The 19,428-nt window shown below is 46.1% G+C and overlaps 1 protein-coding gene across 1 annotated transcript in view; it reads left to right on the forward strand.

Annotated features, from left to right (window-relative positions):
* Window positions 1–15,862, forward strand: part of kcnh8 (potassium voltage-gated channel, subfamily H (eag-related), member 8) — a 655,874-nt gene extending 640,012 nt beyond the window's left edge. Inside the window, exon 16 of the mRNA XM_070880041.1 lies at window positions 15,167–15,862. Coding sequence (XP_070736142.1) covers window positions 15,167–15,862 — 696 coding nt within the window. The remainder of the gene's footprint in view (window positions 1–15,166) is intronic.
* The last annotated feature ends 3,566 nt before the right edge of the window (window positions 15,863–19,428 follow it).

Below are 19,428 nucleotides of genomic sequence, written 5' to 3' on the forward strand. Positions count from 1 at the left end.
ATACTTCTTAGTTACAGGACAAGACCACACACGCTTACCGGGGTCTCACCTGCTGAACTAATGATGAAGAGAGGTCTTAAGACCAAGCTATCTCTTGTACACCCTGACTTGAATAACCATGTTGAATATAGAAGACAAAGTCAACAAGGGTATCACGCGATATTTCTGTAAATGATCCTGTATATGTTCTGAATTATGGGCAGGGTCCCAAGTGGATCGCTGGTACTGTCATGGCCAAGGAGGGCAACAGAGTATTTACTGTCAAACTCAAAAATGGGCAAACATGCAGGAAACATATGGATCAGACCAAGCTGCGGCACACAGACGAACCAGAACAGTCGGAGGAAGAGACAATCAACGAACAACCAAAATACCCCCAGTCATCAGAGGACTAATTGGCAATCAGTGAATTGGGACTTTCAATCACTGACATGTTCAATGAAAAATGGACTTTCAATCCCTGACATGGCCATTGCCACTCCCACCAGGTCAGCCACCCAGCCACCTGTCACAACAAACTCTGAACAATTACCCAAGGCTGGAGTTGAACTGAGACGGTCAACCCGGGAGCGTAAAACACCAGACCTTTTCAATTTGTAAAAGACTGTGTTAATATCTCAGAGGAGGGTATTGTCATGTATGTACTTTCAGGATCACTAGCCACTAGATGGCGTCACTGTTGGAGGCCATTGGGCTGCATGCATGTGTATGCAGCCCAGGTATAAAAGGCTAGCCATTTTGTATATTAGTCACTTTGGGCCTTAATAAAGCAGAGCCAATGTCATACCTCTTAGAGTTAAACAGTACTCAGTCTAACAGTTAATACACAACAGGTAATAATTGGCAAAAGCTGAAAGTGGGCAATGAGAAGGAATTATATTAGCAGCGAGCTATTATGATCTGGAATGCACTATCTGGAAGGGTGGTAGAAGCAGATTCAGAAGTAACTTTCAAAAGGGATTTGGGCATTTCCTTGAAAAGGAGAAATTTGCAGGGCTATGGGGAAAAAGTAGGGGAATTGAGACTAATTGGATAGCTGTTACAATGAGCCAGCGCAGACACGGTGGGTAAGTGGCCTCCGGTACTGTATGAATCTATGATAGGCTGCATCGAGTCTCCCAGATGGGAAACTTCCAGGTTGTGGAGTCAGGCAGCTGGCCCTGTATGCAAACAGCTGCTTAAAGTCAGGATGTCCCTCAACAAGCTTGCTCAGCTTAAAAAGAAGCATGACATCAAAGAAAGGAAGAAAAATACTATGCTAAAATATGCTGAGATTGGTTTGCAGACTGAAAATCTGTTTTGTGTGAGGTGATATATTGTTAATGAATACTTTCAAAATTAGAATGCATCATAAGCTATAATTCAACGGAATGAATTCACAATGCTGATAAAACCACGTGGTAAGCATTCTCTAATCCATATTAGATGCTACTCATACAGATAGATTGGGAACTGTTAATTTCTGAGAATGTACAACAACAACAACAATAGCTTGTATTTATATAACGCCTTTAACGTAGTGAAATGTCCCAAGGTGCTTCACAGGAGTATTATGAGACAAAAGATTTGACCCCGAGCTACATAAGGAGAAATTAGGGCAGATGACCAAAAGCTTGCTTAAAGAGATAGGTTTTAAGAAGCGCCTTGAAGAAAGAAAGAGAGGCAGAGAGGTTTAGGTAGGGAATTCCAGAGCTGAGGGCTGAGGCAACAGAAGGCATGGCCACCAGTGGTTGAGCGATTATAATCAGGGATGCACAAGAGGGCACAATTAGAGGAGCGCCGACATCTCTGGGTGTGGGGAGGGGGGCGGGGGTGGTGATTGTGGGGCTGGAGGAGATTAGAGATAGGGACGGGAAAGGCCATGGAGGGCTTTGAAAACATGGATGATAATTTTGAAATTGAGGCATTGCTTAACCAAGAGCCAATGTAGGCCATATACACATAAAGGATGTATAATTTTCTGTGCTCACTTCGTTAATAGGAACAAAGAAACAAGATTAGAACATTCATCCCCTCAAACCTGTTCAAGTCCCATTCCAGACACTTGGGGGGCGAAATTGCCCCTTTTTATAGCGATGGTGTTTTCGCTGGGGGAGGGGGGCGCTAGTGCCTCCAGGGAAATTGCCCTGGAAGTTTGAGGGACGCTACCCCGACAATTAGCGTCCCGGGCCGACGAGCACTAGCGATGGCATCATCGCCGTGTGCGCCGACCATTCTCTGCCTGCGCCGAACCCTTTGCGCCCCGCGGGAGTAATTGCCCCATGGGCCAGGAGGGGCCTTTGGCGCCGCAGGCCGCCATTTTTATTTGTCGCCCGACTCTTGTGGCGGCATGACAATAGCGGCCCTTGCATCGACCGGGCAGCCCAGTGCTCCATTTTGGGTGCCGCACTGTTGGCCTGGTCGATCACATCATTGGTGACCACCAAAGGGCCTGCAGAATGCCCAGCAGCCTTCCCCTTTAATTGAAGCTGAGGGGCGTTGTAGCCTTGGGAGCGCGCCTCCAAGGAAGCGGAGGGCCCTTTGAGGGGCGCACGGCCCAATTCCATGTCAGGGGCGGGATTTCCGGGCCAGTCGCAGGAAGTCCCGGACCCGGAAGGTTACTGCTGCCAATCGGGACGAAGGGCAATATCCAGCCTTTGAGCTCAAAATAAGATGACACTCCAGTGCCAGTACTGATGGAGTGCTGCACTGTCAGAGATGCTGTCTTTCAGATAAGGCATCAAACCGAGGCTCTGTCTGCCCTCTCTGGTGGAAGTAAAAGATCCTATGCCACTATTTCGAAGAAAAGCAGGAGAGTTCTCCCCGGTGTCCTGGCCAATATCTATCCTTCAACTAATATCACTGTTATGTATGTATGTAAACCTCACCAATATGTAAGACTTGCCAATAGGGTCATACCTGTGGGAGACCTAAGGGTCACCTGTGCAACCTGGGGCAAGCACGTATAAAAGGTGATCCACCATGCTGCTTCTCCACTATGAACTCTGAATAAAGAGACCAAGGTCAATACAGTCCTGTGGAATTATTCTGAACATAACAAATTGGCGACGAGTAACTGATCACGAACTTTCACGCGGTAACGGCTGCCATTGGTATTCTTGAGAGAATTGTTGAGGGTGATCATAGAAACATAGAAACATAGAAAATAGGTGCAGGAGTAGGCCATTCGGCCCTTCAAGCCTGCACTGCCATTCAATGAGTTCATGGCTGAACATGCAACTTCAGTACCCCATTCCTGCTTTCTCGCTATACCTCTTGATCCCCCTAGCAGTAAGGACTACATCTAACTCCTTTTTGAATATATTTAGTGAATTGGCCTCAACAACTTACTGTGTTAGAGAATTCCACAAGTTCACCACTCTCTGGGTGAAGAAGTTTCTCCTCATCTCGGTCCTAAATGGCTTACCCCTTAACCTTAGACTGTGACTCCTGGTTCTGGACTTCCCCAATATTGGGAACATTCTTCCTGCATCTAACCTGTCTAAACCCGTCAGAATTTTAAACATTTCTTTGAGATCCCCTCTCATTCTTCTGAACTCCAGTGAATACAAGCCCAGTTGATTGAGCCTTTCTTGATATGTCAGTCCCGCCATCCCGGGAATCAATTTGGTGAACCTTCCTGCACTCCCTCAATAGCAAGAATGTCCTTCCTCAAGTTAGGAGACCAAAACTGTATACAATACTCCAGGTGTGGCCTCACCAAGGCCCTGTACAACTGTAGTAACACCTCCCTGCCCCTGTACTCAAATCCCCTCGCTATGAAGGCCAACATGCCATTTGTTTTCTTAACCGCTTGCTGTACCTGCATGCCAACCTTCAATGAGTGATGTACCATGACACCCAGGTCTCGTTGCATCTCCCCTTTTCCTAATCTGTCACCATTCAGATAATAGTCTGTCTCTCTGTTTTTACCACCAAAGTGGATAACCTCACATTTATCCACATTATACTTCATCTACCATGCATTTGCCCACTCACCTAACATATCCAAGTCACTCTGCAGCCTCATGGCATCCTCCTCGCAGCTCACACTGCCACCCAACTTACTGTCATCTGCAAATTTGGAGATACTACATTTAATCCCCTCGTCTAAATCATTAATGTACAATGTAAACAGCTGGGGCCCCAGCACAGAACCTTGCGGTACCCCACTAGTCACTGCCTGCCATTCTGAAAAGTACCCATTTACTCCTGCTCTTTGCTTCCTGTCTGCCAACCAGTTCTCAATCCACGTCAGCACACTACCCCCAATCCCATGTGCTTTATCTTTGCGCATTAATCTCTTGTGTGGGACCTTGTCGAAAGCCTTCTGAGAGTCCAAATACACCACATCAACTGGTTCTCCCTTGTCCACTCTACTGGAAACATCCTCAAAAAATTCCAGAAGATTTGTCAAGCATGATTTCCCTTTCACAAATCCATGCTGACTTGGACCTATCATATCACCTCTTTCCAAATGCGCTGCTATGACATCCTTAATAATTGATTCCATTATTTTACCCACTACCGATGTCAGGCTGACCGGTCTATAATTCCCTGTTTTCTCCCTCCCTCCTTTTTTAAAAAGTGGGGTTACATTGGCTACCCTCCACTCCATAGGAACTGATTCAGAGTCTATGGAATGTTGGAAAATGATTGTCAATGCATCCGCTATTTCCAAGGCCACTTCCTTAAGTAATCTGGGATGCAGTCCATCAGGCCCTGGGGATTTATCGGCCTTCAATCCCATCAATTTCCCCAACACAATTTCCCGACTAATAAGGATTTCCCTCAGTTCCTCCTTCTTACTAGACCCTCTGACCCCTTTTATATCCGGAAGGTTGTTTGTGTCCTCCTTAGTGAATACCGAACCAAAGTACTTGTTCAATTGGTCTGCCATTTCTTTGTTCCCCGTTATGACTTCCCCTGATTCTGACTGCAAGGGACCTATGTTTGTCTTTACTAACCTTTTTCTCTTTACATATCTATAGAAGCTTTTGCAGTCTGTCTTAATGTTCCCTGCAAGCTTCCTCTCGTACTCTATTTTCCCTGACCTAATCAAAGCTTTTGTCCTCCTCTGCTGAGTTCTAAATTTCTCCCAGTCCCTGGGTTCGCTGCTATTTCATAGAATCATAGATGTTTACGGCACAGAAGGAGGCGATTTCGGCCCATCGTGTCCGCGCCGGCCAACAAGAGACTATCCAGCCTAATCCCACTTTCTAGCTCGAGGTCCGTAACCCTGCAGGCACTTGAAGTGCACATCCAAGTACTTTTTAAATGTGGTGAGGATTTCTGCCTCTACCACCCTTTTCAGGCAGTGAGTTCCAGACTCTCACAACCCTCTGTATGAAGAAATTTCCCCTCAAAAACCCTCTCAACTTCCACCAATTACTTTAAATTTATGCCCCTTGGTTGTTGACCCCTCTGCTAAGGGAAATAGGCCCTTTCTATCCACTATATCTAGGCCCCTCATAATTTTATACACCTCAATGAGGTCTCCCCTCAGCCTCTTCTGTTCCAAGGAAAACAAACCTAGCCTATCGAATCTGTCCTCAAAGCTAAAATTCTCCACTCCTGGCAAAATCCTCGTAAACCTCCTCTGTACCCTCTCCAGTGCAATCACATCCTTCCTGTAATGGTGATCAGAACTGCACGCAGTACTACAGCTGTGGCCTAACCAGTGTTTTATCCAGTTCAAGCATAACCCCACCCACCCCCAGCTCTTGTATTCTATGCCTCGGCTAATAAAGGCAAGCATTCTGTATGCCTTCTGAACCACCTTATCTACCTGGCCTGCTATTTTCAGGGATCTGTGGACATGCACTCCAAGGTCCCTTTATTCCTCTACACTTCTCAGTGTCTTACCATTTAATGTGTATTCCCTTTCCTTGTTAGCCCTCCCCAAATGAATTACCTCACACTTCTCCAGATTAAATTTCATTTGCCACCATTCTGTCCACCTGACTAGTTGATTGATATCTTCTTGCAGTCCGCAGCTTTCTTCTTCATTATCATGTGGTTATCCACTTATCCAATAAATCATCAGGACCTCGCCTGCAACATCCATGTTCCGGTGTGTTAAAGTAAGACTCAAAAATGATAGCTTATGTACGTATACCCAGTTACTGTAATGTACAGAAACATTATACTCAAAGGTACACACTCAAAATTTTAACTTGTCTTTTCTCTCTATAGGTGCTGACTGACCGATGTATTTCCAGGATTTTTTGGTTTTGTTTGTTTTACAGCATTTGCAATTCTTTTCCTCTTTCTTTAAAGAAATTCCACATTTTAAGATGTAAATTTCAATCCTTCACACTAAAATAAAATTTGTAAAAGTGTTTAAATTATAGAAAGTATATAATGCCAGATAATGGGCCCAAGTTTCCACAGGATAAAAAACGGGTGCCCCTCCAAGCTGGGCACCCGTTTTTCGCGCCTAAAACGGCGCCAGAAAAAAAACGCGCTATTCTCGAGCGCTTTGCAGCTCCTTTTCTGGCCAATTTGTATGCCACTTCCTTGGTTTTAATAGTATCCCTGATTTCCCTAGATAGCCACGCTTGAGCCACCTTCCCTTTTTTATTTTTACACCAGACAGGGATGTACAATTGTTGTACTTCATCCATGCGGTCTCTAAATGTCTGCCATTGTCCATCCACAGTCAACCCCTTAAGTATCATTCGCCAATCTATCCTAGCCAATTCACGCCTCATACCTTCAAAGTTACCCTTCTTTAAGTTCTGGACCATGGTCTCTGAATTAACTGTTTCATTCTCCATCCTAATGTAGAATTCCATCATATTATGGTCACTCTTCCCCAAGGGGCATCGCACAACGAGATCGCTAATTAATCCTCTCTCATTACACAACACCCAGTCTAAGATGGCCTACCCCCTAGTTGGTTCCTCGACATATTGGTCAAAAAAACCATCCCTTATGCACTCCAGGAAATCCTCCTCCACCATATTGCTTCCAGTTTGGTTAGCCCAATCTATATGCATATTAAAGTCACCCATGATAACTGCTGCACCTTTATTGCATGCATCCCTAATTTCCTGTTTGATGCCCTCCCCAACATCACTACTACTGTTTGGAGGTCTGTACATAACTCCCACTAACGTTTTTTGCCCTTTGGTGTTCTGCAGCTCTACCCATATAGATTCCACATTATCCAAGCTAATGTCCTTCCTAACTGTTGCATTACACTCCTCTTTAACCAGCAATGCTACCCCACCTTCTTTTCCTTTTATTCTATCCTTCCTGAATGTTGAATACTCTAGGATGTTGAGTTCCAGCCCTGATCATCCTGGAGCCATGTCTCTGTAGTCCCAATCACATCATATCTGTTAACATCTATTTGCACAGTTAATTCATCCACTTTATTACGGATACTCCTTGCATTAAGACACAGAGCCTTCAGGCTTGTTTTTTTTAAAACCCTTTGTCCTTTTAGAATTATGATGTAGTGTGGCCCTTTTTGTTTCTTGCCTTTGTTTACACCGCCTTCCACTATTGCTTTTTACCTTTCTACCATCTGTTTCTGACTCCATATTACTTCGCCCTATCTCGCTGCATAGGTTCCCATCCCCCTGCCATATTAGTTTAAACACTCCCGAACTGCTTTAGCAAATGTTACCCTGAGGACATCAGTTCCAGTCCTGCCCAAGTGCAGACCATCCCTTTTGTACAGGTCCCACTTCCCCCAGAACTGGTTCCAATGTCGCAGGAATTTGAATCCCTCCCTCTTGCACCACTGCTCAATCCACGTATTTATTCTAACTATCCTGCTCCCTCTACTCTGATTAGCACATGGCACTGGTAGCAATCCAGAGATTACTACCTTTGAGGTTCTACTTTTTAATTTAACTCCTAGCTCCTTAAATTCAACTTGTAGGACCTCTTCCCGCTTCTTACCTATATCATTGGTACCTACATGTACCACGACAACTGGCCGTTCACCCTCCCTCTCCAGAATGCTCTGCAGCTGTTCTGAGACATCCTTGACCCTTGCACCAGGGAGGCAACATACCATCCTGGAGTCTCGGTTGCGGCTGCAGAAACTCCTATCTATTCCCCTTACAATAGAGTCCCCTATCACTTTAGCTCTCCCACTCTTTTTCCCGCCCTTCTGTGCAGCAAAGCCACCCATGGTGCCATGGACCTGGCTGCTGGTGCCTTCCCCTGGTAAGTCATCTCCCCCAACAGTATCCAAAACGGTATATCTGCTTTGGAGGAAGATGACCGCAGGGGACTCCTGCACTACCTTCCTGCTCTTGCCTTGTCTCTTGGTCACCCATTCACTATCTGTCCTAACCCTTACCTGCGGTGTGACCAACTCACTAAATGTGCTATCCACAACATTCTCAGCATCGTACATGCTCCAGAGTGAATCCATCCGGTCAGTGCCATCATGCGGTCTGTCAGGAGCTGCAGCTGGACACACTTCCTGCACACATAGTAGTCTGACTTCCCACATAGCACAGGAGGAGCATGGCATGGGTCCGAGCTCTCCTGCCATGACTTAACCCTTAAATTAATTTACTGACTAAAATTTACTTAAACACCAAACAGCTGCTTAGTAGTTCGCTGCCAATTAAACCAATCTAAAAGTCAGTCTAAAAGAGAGTTATACTTACCAGTCGAACAGCCAACCACTTACCAGCTTGGCTGTGATGTCACCTCTCGATTTCGCACCCCTCTATCTTTGTCTGCAGCTGGTTGGGCTGGTCTCTGGGCCTCCGTCTCCTACTCTCGCACTCCTTATCAGCTGCTCTAGTGTCAGCACTGGTAGGAAACCAAGACAAAACAGCACCTGCCACCCCCACTTGCCTGAACTCACACACTTACCAAACTCACGAATGCCACTCTTTGCTGCTGCCTTCATTGAGCGCCTTGACCAGTACTTCGTGGCCAACGAACTGGACAAGGCTGAGACGGCGATCAAACGCAGGGCGATTCTCCTCACCGTCTGTGGGTCTTCGATATATGGCCTCCTCAAAAATCTGCTGGCACCGGTCAAACCAACGGACAAGACTTACACAGAGCTTTGTATGCTGGTTCGGGAACACTTCAAGCCGCAGTAGAGCATCTTAATGGCCAGGTATCGCTTTTACACGCACCATCGTTCTGGGGCCAGAACGTGGCGAGCTTTGTCGCCGACCCAAGACGCCTTGTGGGACAGTGCGAATTTGCAGGATCTTTGGGGGAAATGTTGCGGTACTTTTTCGTGCTTGGAATTGGCCACGATGTCATTCTTCACAAACTGCTGACTGCCGAATCCCTAGATATGAGCAAGGCCATCACGATAGCCCAGGCTTGGTAGGAGGTGGATGGGGAAGATTCAATGGAACTGGGAAGACCTCTGCGTACTCTCTCCAGCGAACGACGTCTCCCCTGCTCAAAGGCTGAGCAAACCCCCACCTTCAGCTGAACCAGACATCGAAGTGCAGATCCATTTGCAGATCCCCGCGGCACAGGCCGCTCATCAAAACCATGAGGAGGTGAAGATCGACCGAGCAGTGGTACAGGCGCGGTACCCACCACCCAAAGCCGCCGACCTCTTCACGACAATGGAAGAGGCTCCAGGTCGACCATGCAGAGTGGGACTCCGGCCGAAATGATCTGAATGTGTCTTCCCGACGCCAGAGGCAAAATCCCTGGGGAGGAAGATCACAGCAGTCGGCATCACGGACACGGATGAGTGTGCCTCCAGACCATGGGACGAAAGTGCGTCCAGACCACAGGACGAGAGTGCGTTCAGACCACGGGACGAAAGTGCGTCCAGATCATGGAACGAGAGAGCGTCCAGACCACGGGATGTCACCGCAACGAAACAGAGGAATGTGTTGCCCAGCAAGGAAGACGACTGGGTTTGGTGCAAAGGTAAAGGGGCGGCCGCTGAAAAGGCCAGGAACCCACTACATTCCAACAAGTTGTTTGCACTATGTAACTCATGTGAACAGTCTTTCACGGCCAATGATGTATTATCATATGGGGTCGGGGGTACCTTACAACAAGCCAAAGTCGCGGGCGAACACCAACCGGTCGTATATGTATCTGACAAAGTACTTGTAGCAAGTGATGTGTTAGCACACGGGGTCGGGCGTGTTGTGCAGCATGCCAAAGTAGCGGGCAAGCCCCAACCGGTTATACATAAATCCAATAAGTTAACCAAGGCAGTAGCTTGGGTCCACGGGACAGAAGAAACGTACCAAAGAGTGTCCCAATATTTGCTCGAGTCAGACAAGCTGCCCGTCCCACAGTTTTGGGAGAGCAGAGGCATCATTATCGATGTTTTGTTTTGAGCATGTCTAACCATGTCTGTGCACTGTAATATGATCCGCCACGGACCAGGCACTGAGAACGGCATTGATGCCCTCAGCTGGCTACCGTTGCCCACCACCGGGGTGGAAACAGCGCAGCCTGCAGACCTACTCGTTGTCATGGAAGTGCTAGAAAGCGAGGTTCCAACTGTAACGGCTCCCCAGTTTAGGACCTGGACCAGCCAGGCTCCCACGTTACCACCTGCCAACGGTGAACCGCTAGACGGGATGCTGCAGCTTATCCGTCGCAAAAACGAAAGGCTCATCCCATCAGATTGCCCCCGATGGGGCAACCCTGCAACGTTGCAAAGCAAGGCAGGGAGGCTACACACAGTCGGTGGTCCAGGGCCTCCATACCATGGCCTAGGATCCACGGGGACCACGCGGCCTCCCGCCACTACTGAAAGTCTCAAGGCCATATCGGCCATCCTGGACTTGCCAAACCTTAGGGTCAGCAACAATAGTCCAGAGCGGGCAGCCCAAATCATAAAGCCAAGCACCACATGTGTCACGGTAGACTCCCTACAGACCCGGCTATCCCGGGTGCTACGCAGTCACCAGACAGAATCACACAGAATCGAGCCTTCCATATGCTATCAGCAGAGCATGTACCATGATCACATGGCTCCTCTACGCGACATCAGAATAAATGATGTAGACCATGTTCTGGGCCCCAGATGGGCCGCTAGCACTGTATTAGCCAAAGAGGGGAATGGAGTGTTTGTGATGAAAATGGAGCGTTTGATTGTGAAACCATGTACTGGGCAAACGCAGAAAGCATTTGGACCAGACCAAACTGCGAACTACAGATAACCAGGAATCACTGTGAAAGGACCTGCCCCCAGCGGCCCACCAACACAATCGACCTTGCCGTTGACCACAAGGATGAACCCACCACGTCAGGACTTCAACCCAGGCGATCGACCCAAGGACGCAGGGCGCCAGATCACCTCAACTTGCAAATAACTTGTACATAAGACTTTGGGGAGGGGGGAGTGATGTTATGTTTGTATGTAAAGACTTACCACTAGGGGGCACACCTGTGGGAGACCTAAGGGTCACCTGTGCACTCTGGGACAAGCAGGTCTAAAAGGTGATTCACCATGCTGCTTCTCCACTCTGGGGTTTGAATAAAGAGACCAAAGTCAAAACAGTTTGAGCTTACAATACAGTCCTGTGGATTTATTCTGCACTTAAGAATCACTAAATAAAGATTTATCTGGATACTGTCACATTACAATTAATGCAACCTTGCTGTGTGCAAATTGGCCGCCATGTTGACTACATTACAACAGTGACTACACTTCATTGGCTGTAAAACGTTTTTGGATATCCTGAGATTTTGAAAGATGCTATATAAATGGAAGTTTTTATTTTTTTTTCCAATTAGATCATGGCTGATCTGCACCTCAACTCCATTTACCTGTCTTTGATCCATATCCCTTGACACCTTTACCTAATAAAAATGTCAAAATAATAAATACAAGAACATTATATTAACACTATTAGAACCAGATCTCACCTTGCAGCTACCCTTGCTGTTATCTGAATTTATGTGGTATTTCCCAGTCATTAACCTATGACAGTGCATGGAGCAAAGTTAGTGCACCACTTATCAAAACAGTACTTTGTTCCAGCGCCTTTGATGATGCCACAGAGCATACAGAGATAGACTGCAGACTAGTTCGTGCCTGTAGCACTCTTGAAGTTCAAACTAAAAACTGATTTTTTTTTTAACTTGATTTATTTGGGCTGATTTTAACCCGATTTTCTTCTGGTGTTTAAAGCTAAAAATAAAAACTGAAAAGCGTGCCCAAAAATCTGTTTTTTACATCAGCAATTTAAAAACAGACTTTAAAGCTCTTTAACAATAGTTGTGGATGAAGAAGGGCATATGTGCCATCCTAGCTTATCTATCCAGCAAAAAAGACACCCGCCGCTCCCCCCCCCCCACCTCCGCAACCCCGGCAATCACACCAACTAGCTGTTGCGTCAATAATTCTACCACCAAACACTACCTGGCAGTCCAATCCATGTATGGCCAATTCTTTTTGCAAAGAAGCATTTCTAGATTCTACATTTGCCATTCACAATTTAGCTCACAGCTTAGTGTTTCGGATTTACTTTTTCTGTATGATCTACTATCTTGTATGGTCCTACAGTAAACGTTCACCTTCCTTCAAGATTGAAAAGCCCAATGTTATCTCGTCTTTCTTCCCAGTCCTTTGAGTCCTTTAGTTTTCTGGCTCTTTTCTGCACAGCTTCCCAGGATTGAAACATAGAAACATAGAAAATAGCTGCAGGAGTAGGCCATTCGGCCCTTCGAGCCTGCACCACCATTCAATAAGATCATGGCTGATCATTCACCTCAGTACCCCTTTCCTGCTTTCTCTCCATACCCCTTTATCACTTTAGCCGTAAGGGCCATATGTAACTCCCTCTTGAATATATCCAATGAACTGGCATTAACAAAACTCTGAGGTAGAGAATTCCACAGGTTAACAACTCTCTGAGTGAAGAAGTTTCTCCTCATCTCAGTCCTAAATGGCTTACCCCTTATCCTTAGACTGTGTCCCCTGGTTCTGGGCTTCCCCAGAATCAGGAACATTCTTCCTGCATCTAACCTGTCAGAATTTTATATATTTCTAAGAGATCCCCTCTCATCCTTCTAAACTCCAGTGAATACAGGCCCAGTCGATGCAGTCTCTCCTCATATGTCATTCCTGCCATCCCGGGAATCAGTCTGGTGAACCTTCGCTGCACTCCCTCAATAGCAAGAACGTCCTTCCTCAGATTAGGAGACCAAAACTGAACACAATATTCCAGGTGAGGCCTCACCAAGGCCCTATACAACTGCAGTAAGACCTCCCTGCTCCTATACTCAAATCCCCTAGCTATGAAGGCCAACATACCATTTGTCTTCTTCACCGCCTGCTGTACCTGCATGCCAACTTTCAATGACTGATGAACCATGACACCCAGGTCTCGTTGCACCTCCCCTTTTCCTAATCTGCCGCCATTCAGATAATATTCTGCCTTCGTGTTTTTGCCACCAAAATGGATAACCTCACATTTATCCACATTATACTGCATCTGCCATGTATTTGCCCACTCACCTAACCTGTCCAAGTTACCCTGCAGCCTCTTAGCGTCCTCCTCACAGCTCACACGTCACCCAGCTTAGTGTCGTCTGCAAATTTGGAGATATTACACTCAATTCCTTCATCTAAATCATTAATGTATATTGTAAATAGCTGGGGTCCCAGCACTGAGCCCTGCGGCACCCCACTAGTCACTGCCTGCCATTCTGAAAAGGACCTGTTTATCCCGACTCTCTGCTTACTGTCTACCAACCAGTTCCCTATCCACGTCAGTAGATTACCCCCAATACCATGTGCTTTGATTTTGCACACCAATCTCTTGTGTGGGACCTTGTCAAAAGCCTTTTGAAAGTCCAAATACACCACATCCACTGGTTCTCCCTTGTCCACTCTATTAGTTACATCCTCAAAAAATTCTAGAAGATTTGTCAAGCAGGATTTCCCTTTCATAAATCCATGCTGACTTGGACCAATCCTGTCACTGCTTTCCAAATGCGCTGCTATTTCATCTTTAATAACTGATTCCAACATGTTCCCCTGATGTCAGGCTAACTGGTCTATAATTACTCGCTTTCTCTCTCCCTCCTTTTTTAAAAAGTGGTGTTACATTAGCAACCCTCCAGTCCATAGGAACTGATCCAGAGTCAATAAACTGTTGGAAAATGACCACCAATGCATTCACTATTTCTAGGGCCACTTCCTTAAGTACTCTGGGATGCAGACTATCAGGCCCCTTGTGTCTCGGTGACACAGTACTCTGGGGTCTAACTAGAGCACTGTGCACTTTGAGCATTATTTTTTCACTTGTTCAAATTTACATGCTGTCACAAAAATGGGTTTAAGTTTCCAGTAGATGTTGCAGTCTTTTTGGTAACAATGAGCAGGTACAAACACTCCTGACCGAGGAGGAGGGGGTGTGAAAACTATGCTTGGAACATTGAGTGCTCCTACTACCCGTGTTATTACAGAATGAGTCAGTCAGGGATGGTCTATATTTCCACAGGGCAATTAGTTTACAATTAGTGCCAGTCCCAAAATTATCAGGTGTACATTGAATTCAGTTTCACAATTTGCCATGCTGGGATTTGAACGCATGAACTCTGGGTTGTTCAAGTACCATAACCACTATACCACTGTACCCTTTTGAAGAAGAGCAGGGGAGTTATCTCCGGTGTCCTTACCAATATTTACCCTCAATCAATATAACAAAAACAGATTATCTCGTCATTGGCCCATGCACAAGCCAGCACACACTGCAATATGAGTGCGCACTAGGTCCGTGCAACAGACCTCCAATCGTCCTGGTTAACCCTTGCCACTGGATAAAGGCCTAGCTCTGTCAAGCCCATGTGGTGTCTGATGTGCAATGGGCACCACTCGTTAAAAAAGTCCACGCACAGGCATTTTCCACCCTTCAATTGGAGTTCAGGACTGGAATATCGGGTCCTTCATTGAAACATCTGTGAACTCAGTTGGAACAAGTCATTCTCGTTCAAGAGACTGCCTATGATGATGATGATGATGTACATAACTCTAATTAATCCCAAGGGCATATGCATTGTCAGCATATCCAGAGTGAATTTTATGTGCAGAAAACTTGATCAAATTTATCAAAAAGAGCACAGACTAGAGTTGCAGTCGCATGTTCTAACAAGAAAAATGTCTTGTCAGTGCTCATGTGCAGTACATTATTGCCTGTATTTCTCGGTCTGATTGCACTATGTCAACAAAAGTAGTGACTTGGTACTTTATTTTATTTTACAGATGAGTAACCTAACTCAAGAAGTGTCTCAATTAGGCAAAGACCTACACAATATAATGCATCTTTTGGAAGGCCTTTTGGCAGCACAGAAAAACACACCTTTCTGGCCTGTTCATGGTGCTCACATGGCCTCTTCAGTGGACAACTTGAAACCAAGAATGGCTTGGACATCACATCAACCTTGTTTTCATATGCAGGCAGGGCCAGCCTCTTGCACTACAGCAAACTCATCGCAAAGCACAATAGCGCCCGGCTTGTGGTCTTTGGATCCGGGTGTTCAATACGGTAACTCTCAAGGAAAAGGAATGATTTCACAAAGACCGATGGAAATTGATCAGTACCACAACTTGTCCACGCCAGTTCATTCTCAGCATTGCCAGTCGTCCCAGGGTGATCACTTGCCACTTGTAAAATGTGTGTCTCCACATTCTGACAGCATGTTAACCCCTCTTCAGTCCATTTCAGTAACCCTTTCATCTTCGGCAAGTTCATCGCCTGAGAGATCAATCCCACTGGTGTTCCCCTGCAAGTCTGAGGAGAGTAGCAGCTCCAACATGGGCCCAGTCAGTTCATCAGACCTTGGAAATTCGCCAGATTCCTGGGAACTTGAGGGGATGGCAGGTATCTCTTTATCAAACATGGCAGAAGTTGTGGCGGGTACACACAAATTTAAGGATGACAGCACCATTAACGTGTAATAATAGCGATGAATCGATAAACAAGTACTGAAAAGCATGGCCTGCAGCTGTCAGTTATAAATATATTAATATTATTGCATCAGTGCTTTGTTCTTCTGCATTCCACTGATATTGCAGAGGTAACAGTCACAGAAAATAACTTCAGGGGAATGCTGGAATTGAACTTTATTTGAAATAAAGTGATAACAAAATAAAAGATTAATCTCCAGTGGAGAAAAAAGTGAGAAAACAGTTTTCAGGAGCATGCTTATGAATCTATAACTATTTGAGCACAAAACTAGTTTGCTTGTCTGGCCTGCAAACACCGAGGGCGATCCCAGAACTTGCAGCCTCAGGACAGCTGGAAATCAAGGGCAAGGGAATAAAAATGGCTTTTGTGGTGGAGGTGATTCTTCCCTAAAGCAAAGGTTTTTTTTTTCAAGTCTCAATTGAAATATCCCAGATGGATTATGGATTGGACAGTTAGCTCTGGGTGGTCAGGTGTCCTGCTGGTTCATTTGTCTGTGCTGCCAAGGCACAGGGACAATTATCGCTGCATGCTGTCTCCTAGACAATCAGTCAACTACAGCTGATAGCAGAAGGTTAGTCACTGCACATTGTATAATGTAAATCAATTTGTTCAATTATTTATCAAAAAATGACTATTTTTATATATTTGGTATGGAAACTGTATTTAAGTCACATGTTTATAATGAAAACCTTTTTGTGGCAAAGCTTGAAGCAAAACTCAAATGCATTACAAAAATCCTATTTATGATGTTAGCTCAGAAATAATTGGAAAAAAGGTTATCTAAGGCACGGTAGTTAAAAAAAATATGTAAAGGATTAGATTATTTAGCATGGATTGCATGCTACCTACTATGAATCTATGAATGTACATGCAGTGATCAAAATATAATAACTAAAATTATAGAGAATGACACTTATTTAATGCTTATATTTCAATAAAACATTGTAGGGAATGTCAAAAAATGATGTAATCCCAGAAATAGGTACAACAATATAGAAAAGCTCACTAACTTTAAAAGTATTTCATGTTCTTTTGGATTCGTATCATTTAATAAAAAGAACTTGATAACTTTGTATGAGGTGTGGCATAGATGGTTTGTACATATAGATTATGTTGCCAATGGGAAATTGTTTTTAAATATTCAAAAACTAACAACACCCCTGTAGCTTTTTCAGCAGCACATTGGAGACCCAGTCAGAGGGCTTGGGTGGAAATCCTAGGCCGGGAAATTGGACCTGTTTGGCTGGTTTGGAAGAAAAAATGTCGGCCGCCTCACTTCTGCCCGCTTCCAGCGGGTCCCATGGCGGCCGCCATTTTGGGCAGATCGGCAGCGCTGCTGTTGCCTGCACTCGCTGCAGAAATGGAAATGATGCAAATTGTGATGTCAAGGAGTGTGCAACACTTATTTGGAGCCGATCTGCCATTTTGGATGTCACCACTGCATTTAATGCCCTCTCCTAATCATGACCAGCAGCAGAAAGGACGCTCCCCTCCCCCACACCAGTATTATTTAAAGGAATCATCAACAACTTGCAACTGACATGCTTTTTCATTTCTACTGTCCCTCTGTAAGTTTGCGCACCTGATTGGAGTTTCCTACAGTTATTTAAATTTGGTGAGGTGACAGGAAGTGGTGCTACAAGTGGAGAAGGTCGTGTTTCTCATAAAAGAACATAAGAACATAAGAATTAGGAGCAGGAGTAGGCCATCTAGACCCTCGAGCCTGCTCTGCCATTCAACAAGATCATGGCTGATCTGGCCGTGGACTCAGCTCCACTTACCCGCCCACTCCCCATAACCCTTAATTCCCTTATTGGTTAAAAATCTATCTATCTGTGACTTAAATACATTCAATGAGCTAGCCTCAACTGCTTCCTTGGGCAGAGAATTCCACAGATTCACAACCCTCTGGGAGAAGAAATTCCTTCTCAACTCGGTTTTAAATTGGCTAAATAAAGGGTTCAGTTCACACCACTTGCTCCCAGTTGCAGTTCCTCCCGTGCTGGAGTATGACAGGGGGATGGAGCGGAGGCAGCAAAGAAGAGGACAAGATGCTCACAGAGGGAGGGGGAGGAGGGGGCAGGAGGGCTCTCAGCAGGAGGTCTTCCGAGAGAACTTCTCCTACCTGCACATAAGTCAGGGGCAGTGTATTTGGAGGCTCTGCTTCACCAAGGAGGTGGTCACAGAATTCTGCCACCTCTTTCAACCAGACCTGCAGCCTCAGAGCAGGGTGATGACAGCTCTCCTGGTGGCCCTCTAGGTCACCGTGGCCCTCAATTTTTACGCCATCGATTCTTCCAGTCTGGAGCAGGAGACATAGTTAACATCTCCCAGTTCGTCATCTATCGCTGCATCCGGGACGTCACAGAGGCAATGTACTCCCGGAGAAGGGACTTCATTGCATTCTCTCTGGTTTTGCCAGGATATCGGGCTTCCCCATGGTGCAGGGCACCACCAACTGCACACACATGGCTTTGCGGGTGCCATATACTAATCCTGAGATGTTCCGTAACCACAAAGGCTACCACTCACTTATTGTGCAGTTTGTGTGCGACCACGCCCAGTGCATCATGATGGTGAATGCCCGGTATCCTGGTAGCAATCATGATGCCTTCATCCTGCGGCAGTGCGGTGTGCCAGTAATATTCCAGCCACTATGTCGAACCCGAGGGCAAGGGCTAACCACTCTGCACCTGGTTGATGAGACCCCTCCGCAACCCCACCACTCAAGGCCAGCAATCTTGCAATGAGAGCCATGTGCTACAAACAACCTCATCGAGCAGACCATTGGGGTTCTAAAGCTACAGTTCCGCTGCCTTGACCGGTTGGGAGGAGCCCTCTCATACACACCAGAGTGGGTGACCCTTCTTGTGTTGGTCTGCTCCACAACTTGGCCATCATGATGGTCACCACAGGTCCCGGAACCACCTCAGGAGGAGGAAGAGGAAGAGCAAGACAAGGGAAAGGGATGAGGAGGAGGAAAGGAGCAGGCAGGCAGCAGATCCCCATTCCAGCTGGGCTGTCCATGAGCGCCTAATCAGATTCCGGTTCCAAGGAATGGAACCCCAGATCCCCATTGCTCACCACTTCCCCATCTTACCATCCCTCTGCCACGGAACATTACAGTGTCCTCTTAGGCACAAAGCAGAAATGAGAGCCACCACAAAACAAACATTCCAAACATAATTTATAAATCTATCAAATCCCAATCAAAATAACGAAGTAAACTAATCATTCCCTTAGTGTCTGCCTTTTATGTTGCTTTTCCTGCTCTAGCGCTCCCATGCAGTGCATCCTTAGTGGCTGCAGCAGGGCTGGTGGAAGGCGGCTGACTTTCAGTGGGGGAGTCTGCAGATGGCCTTGCAGGACAATCTCGAGCAGCTCTGGGCCTAGAAGGGCCGGCTGTAGACTGGACCACCTTGGGCGGCAGCAGTCTGGGCTGGCTGACTGACAGGCAGCAGCAAGGGCACTGGCAGAGTGACAGTGATGAGAGTACAAATGCTGGCATCCTGAGAGAGGGCAGCATGGTCGTGCTCCACGGAGCCACTGCCACTCC

Source organism: Pristiophorus japonicus, chromosome 5 (assembly GCF_044704955.1).
Source record: "Pristiophorus japonicus isolate sPriJap1 chromosome 5, sPriJap1.hap1, whole genome shotgun sequence".
Taxonomy (NCBI): domain Eukaryota; kingdom Metazoa; phylum Chordata; class Chondrichthyes; family Pristiophoridae; genus Pristiophorus; species Pristiophorus japonicus.